The sequence below is a fragment of the Alligator sinensis genome, unplaced genomic scaffold, assembly GCF_000455745.1.
Source record: "Alligator sinensis unplaced genomic scaffold, ASM45574v1 scaffold534_1, whole genome shotgun sequence".
NCBI lineage: Eukaryota > Metazoa > Chordata > Crocodylia > Alligatoridae > Alligator > Alligator sinensis.
Genome location: NW_005842050.1, coordinates 2,384,780 through 2,390,409, shown reverse-complemented (window position 1 = coordinate 2,390,409; position 5,630 = coordinate 2,384,780). Strand labels below are relative to the sequence as shown.

At 40.5% G+C, this 5,630-nt stretch overlaps 1 protein-coding gene across 1 annotated transcript; it reads right to left on the bottom strand.

Annotated features, from left to right (window-relative positions):
• Positions 1–1,522: 1,522 nt before the first annotated feature.
• Positions 1,523–4,266, bottom strand: MAP1LC3C (microtubule associated protein 1 light chain 3 gamma). Its single transcript, XM_006022881.3, has 4 exons — positions 4,107–4,266; positions 3,965–4,020; positions 3,655–3,761; positions 1,523–2,648 (listed from the first exon to the last, which is right to left on the bottom strand). The coding sequence occupies exons 1-4, from the start codon at positions 4,162–4,164 to the stop codon at positions 2,438–2,440; spliced, it is 432 nt and encodes a 143-aa protein (XP_006022943.1). The 5' UTR covers positions 4,165–4,266; the 3' UTR covers positions 1,523–2,437.
• Between the last annotated feature and the right edge of the window lie 1,364 nt (positions 4,267–5,630).

Sequence of the window (5,630 nt, the reverse complement as noted above, 5' to 3'; positions counted from 1 at the left end):
GTTTCACCCAGTGGTGCCACTGCAATATCTGTGCACCTATCTTAGATAAGTTTGTGATATCTTATATCAATATTGATTCTTTAAAACACCAGCCATGCTGGAAGGAGCTCTGTGGTTATCTCACTTACACAGGTCCATACTTCAGCCAACACAGCAAAATGTTCCTCTAGTTTGCCCTTTTTCTAGTTGGATTAGATGAGACCAATTCCTAGCAGCTGAGGTGACAATAGGTTGAATCCAAAGGTCATATCCAAACCCAGGCAATTTCACTAGCAGGAGAACTGCCACTTGGGTGATAAACATCTAGCTCTTGGTTTATCGTTTCAAGAAATTTTGAAACTTCCGACCTTTGATATTTTTATTTAAAATATTTTGAAACCTTGCAGATGGGTCACAATTTTACTAAGGAGTAAAAAGGGTTGTTAGTCAGTTGTGGGGGTTCAGGTAACCTGTTTAATTATATTAACAAGGATCTTTACCTGCAACCGACCTTGCTCCTCTGTAACTTTTTGGTCTGGATTGGTGACTCAGCCCAAGTTCAAGTTGAAGGCACACACACCACCTAATGTTAACCACAGCCAGAGTGATCAATATATAGACCCAAGCCAGTGTGAAATATAGCAGAGAAAAACCATGTATATTATACAAAACAATTGCCCCAGCAAAGTATTTGGAGCATTTTCCTCTCTATGTTCTAAGTATCACATAGGTTTGAAAAACAGGCAGAAAGTGTAAGAGCAAGCCAAACCTATTAGCTCAATCTTTTAAACAGCCTAAAAAGCTTCATTATTCTTGGACACTGTAATGGTGTCAAAAGGGAAGTTTCCTTCAGCTGTTCGTTTTTCTCCCATTACTGCTGCCTAACAGGTGTCTTCCTACCTTCCCAATGGCTTATAGCAAAGCTCAATTTGCAAAACAGAAACCATCTGCTTGATGCTTTTTTTGAATAAAAGTGAAATCAATCTATGTAACAGGCTCTGGGATTTGGTTGTGCATGTACTTCTGTAATTTAAACTCTCTCAGGGTCTACCCTTTCCAGTGACCTGGTTGGCCTAATGATTTCTTTGAAACGCCTTATGGCTCTTGACCTGGTAAGAATACTTTCACTGGGGCTACTTGACAACTTGCAGACTAATGCAGCAACTTCTGAAATTGAGGGACTTGCAGCAGTGATACAAACACCTCAGAGTCTCCACTAGGATCCTGGATGTGTCTAGTGCACAAGGCTGGAGGTCTCAGCCCCTGCCACTGTAAGCAATTTCAATACAAATTAACACTTCTGCATCCTTTAGGCCTATGATATTTGCATAGGGTAAACAATCAGTTTGATACATGGCAGAGATGCACTACAGTTACCTGGCTGTCCCAGTAGTTTAAATCCCTGCATTTTAAGTAAGGGCATACCAGACCAGGTGAAAAGGTTATAATCTTGCTGAGTAACACTCAGCTTTCAGCAAGACTGCTCTGCTGGCTTATTTCCCCTCCTATTCCTATGGGCAGAAAGAATACAAGTTGAGACTTGTTTGGTTTCTCAAATTTAATAAAAATATTTTTAAAAGTCATCATGTTTTCACGTTGTATAGGATGGGGAATTGCACTTGATCGTACAGTAATTGTGCTATTCAGTTCAAGTCAGAGTGCTCAGTCACATAAGTGATCAGTTAAGCTAGTTTGTTTAGGTGCCTTAAAAAAAAAAAAAAAAGGGGGGGGCCCTAACTGGGGGAGAGATGCTACCAATGTAAGTACCTGTGCTGCATTGCTTTCAGTTTCAGGCAAAAGTACATCTGCTTTAGGCTAAAGAGGCAGTTTGCTTCTCATCCAAGGTACAGTAACCCAGCTTCATTCACTGTTGAGTAATTTGACCCAGTGTGGACAGGAACAGCATCCTACAGTTGTTTTGCCATTAACAAGACAGGATCAGATTCTTCAACTGAACTATACAGCAAGGCATATGAAACCAGCTAACAAGGTGAGGGGTGCAAGAACACATGCATACAATATACCATTATAGTCATCCTCCAAACCTGTACTTATTCCATGTGTCTTCTAGTTTTCTACAACCGTCTTTGAATGTTTCCCCAATTAGTGCCAACATTTAGCCTAGTCTTAAAAAAGTTTCTTTATTTGAACCTATTAGCCTCAGACTTTAGGAGGAACCTTAAAAAAAAAGCAGCTACATAAGTTAAACATTAGCATTACAAACAACCCTAAAGCATTACAAAAAGGACATTTGGAGGTGTAGTTCAAAAACCCATTAGTGTCTTCAATATAAAATATAATCTCCAAGTTTAGGAAGACAGCATCATCACTTCTGCATCAGTTGGTCCTGCCAACATCTGGGCCATTAGCCCTCAGTACAGAGTTTAAGAGCATCTCTGATCTCCAAACTGGCACGATTCACAGAGAAGCTGCCTGGCTGCAGCTGCCAACCACAGAGTTAAGTTGTTTGAAGATGGTCTGCAAGTTTCCCTCCGGTGCTGGGTAGAAGGCATCCAAACATCTCTTGGGAAGCATAGGTCATATACACAAAGCCATCTTCATCTTTGTAATCCCTATACACTTCTGCCATTGTCAGTGACATACTGGCTAAACTCTTGTTACTCACCAGCAGGTAGAAAGCTTGGGTAGCATTTAGGGCCATTCTGCTTCTGTTTGGGAGTAGGGAAGGTAGGAGAGAGAAAGTTTTCATGTTGGAAAAAAAATCTATTTAAGCTTTTACATTACAAAATTTTAGAGACAACATCAATCAGTACAATATGCTAAAGTACTGTGACACAGTTACCTTACACATTATATTTTAAACCAAATGCTCTCCAAGTCAGGACATGATTTTAAACCCCCCTCCCCAGGTGAGGACGGAGGTTCAAGGTAGAGGTTTTGAGAGTTAGACTTAAAAAGTGTAACAAGAATCTAGGTATACAGGCACATAGTTCAAGAAGTCAGCATCTGTTCTGCAGCAGTTCAAAGCAGAGCACAGCTCTTATACTTTGGACTTTGATTTTCCCATTACAGTTAATGAGAGCACAAGTTTCTTCATCAGTGCTTCAGGCCTGATGCAGGACAGAGATTTAATGCAACCTATTAACAGACTTATTAAAAGCCTCAGTTAGAGGATTAGTTGTTTGCAGCAGCACAAAAAGCCACCTACAGCTGTGGATTCCCAGCTTAACTCAGGCATTTGTTTTGCAATGAGAGCAGCTCAGCTTTAAGAAAGAGAATAAAGTTTCTTGATTATCCTTTCTAGAAGGTGCCATGTAAAGGCTTTACACAGTGTCCTTCCCCCCACTTCATAAGAAAAATACACACACACACACACACACACACAAAGAAATATTAAAAGACACAGACCAGACAAGAAAAAAAACCTCTCTATTTCTGAGGTACTAGTATCACTAGCCTCTCCGAATAGGTTCTCCCCTCTAACCCACCTTAGGGAGAAAATATGTAGCCTTTAAAAATCACATCAGAAACATGCAGACAGAAGGGATGCCACATTTCTTGTAGAAGGCAGCCAGGGATTTAAGTTTTAAATTAGTGTTTTGGAACCCCCCCTGCTGAAAACCCAGACTTTTCAGGTAGCTACAGCAAAGTCAGCACAGGAAGGAACACGGTTCCATTTACATAGTATTAGTTACACAAGCATGCAGTACATACCTAATGATGGTTATAAACTGCGTCATAGTCAGTTCTTGTGGAACTAGAAATTTTGTTTTGTCCAGTAGAGGCAGGGATTTTTCTCTATGGTATCTTTCAACAATCACCTGGTTTAAAGAAGAGTAAGAAATGCACTCTCTTTAGAGCAAGCTTTTTACGAAAGGAAGGGAAGTCTTAAAAGGCTTTTCTTTAGGAAAAAGAAAACAAGATGATAAAATAAGTAAATTAAAAAGAGAGAGAGAGAGACAGACACATGCACCCACACAGCCATTCAAACACTAACATAAGGAAACAGGAGAGAGGCATTTACCGGGACTTTCGTTGGGAACTTTGCCCGAATTCCAGCTACTTCTTCCAGTCTAGTTGCTGTGCAAAAGAAACACAAATGTTATACATATGAAATCCTGCATCTCAGACATTTCTCAGCCAAGTAAAATACCCAAATGATTTACCAAAACTCTTTCTCATCTTAAAAGGCCTGACAGATTGGCTGCTATGGAAAGTCTGCATCTTCTTTACTTGAAGGCTTAGTGTTTCACTCTTAACAAAAAAAAAGAGCAACTAACTCCCTCTCCTTCACCAGAACTGAGCCCACTATGTGAGGGTGATAAGCCAAGCCCCTTATAAAGACCTGGTTGTGACTTCATATTACTTTCTTACCCCACCCCTGACCTCTCCCACACACAGCAGGGGGAGGGATTTAACCTGACTAAAGCTAAATTGCATTAGCATGGTAGGTTCTGGCACAGAGAGTTCACAGTAGTTTTACTGTGCTCTGTACCTAAGGGGTACAATATGCACCCTGGTCCTGGAAGGGTATTGTGACATATGGTACATCTCATGGCATTTGCTTTGTCCCCTTATGTAACAGAAGGTCCTTGGGTTTTCTCATTTTCCTGCATGTTAGAGCTCTCTTCAAGGACCCCCCACACCATTGAGGTCTATTTGAAGAAACCCACCTCTCCCCCAGCTCCTGCCTACAGCCCTTGAACAATGAAAATATGTTGACCAGAAGATTTTCCTGGGGAGTAGCAGCAAGTAGTCCCTACTGAAGACTGAGTACAGTGATTCATTAGCATACCCAAACTCTGCCAGTATATGAAGAGACAGTGAAGTCTAATTGGTGCTCACCTGTGAGCATCATCCTGGTGCAGTTATGATACACAATTTCTATAGCAAGCTTCAGTATGAACAGAGAGGTGGGCCAGCCTGTTTTGTTGCATTAGATGCAGTGAGGGATAATTCATCCCCTTGCAGGGATCTATACACAATTTAAATTGCAGTATGAGGGTTTGAGTGGGGTATAATTGCTTCATGGGCCTTTTGGTGACTCTGGGCCCAGGGTTGAATTTCACCTGTTTTGAATGAACCAAGATTAACTGCACTGGATTGCTGCAGTAACTTCATAAGCATTTTTCTGTGCTTATTACCCCTTTCCCTCCCAATACACACACATTTTCAATCAAGTACATCAACGATTCAAGAGAGAAATAGGCTTCATAGGGCTTGTTTGTTGGGGATATGCTGAATATTTTAGGATATTATGAGCTTAAAATGGTAGAGGGGAGTTAAAGACAATGTGTGGTGAGGGCTGATTAATGATCTGAATTAATGAAGATCTTGATTTTGCAAAATCAAGAATAAAATGCTGACCTTCCATTGGTATCAAAGGGAGTTTTCTCCTCAAGCACTGAATATGACATTTGGTTAGTAGGTTATAACTAAATATTTGGGTAAGTAAAGTTAGCTAGTGCATTCAGTGTCCCTCCATAGAAAAAAAAAATAGGCATCATATGTTGATTTGTCTCTGCATTCTTCCTTTGCAGGGAGGTTGGATGTTCTTATGGTGGTAAAAGAACAGGCCTGGGAAACAGAAAATGTGTAGATTGTTCCCACATCCATCGGCAACCTCCACTGTAATCTTAGGGACGTTATAATATTTTTGGGTAAGTTATAATCATCTTTATAGATGAGCT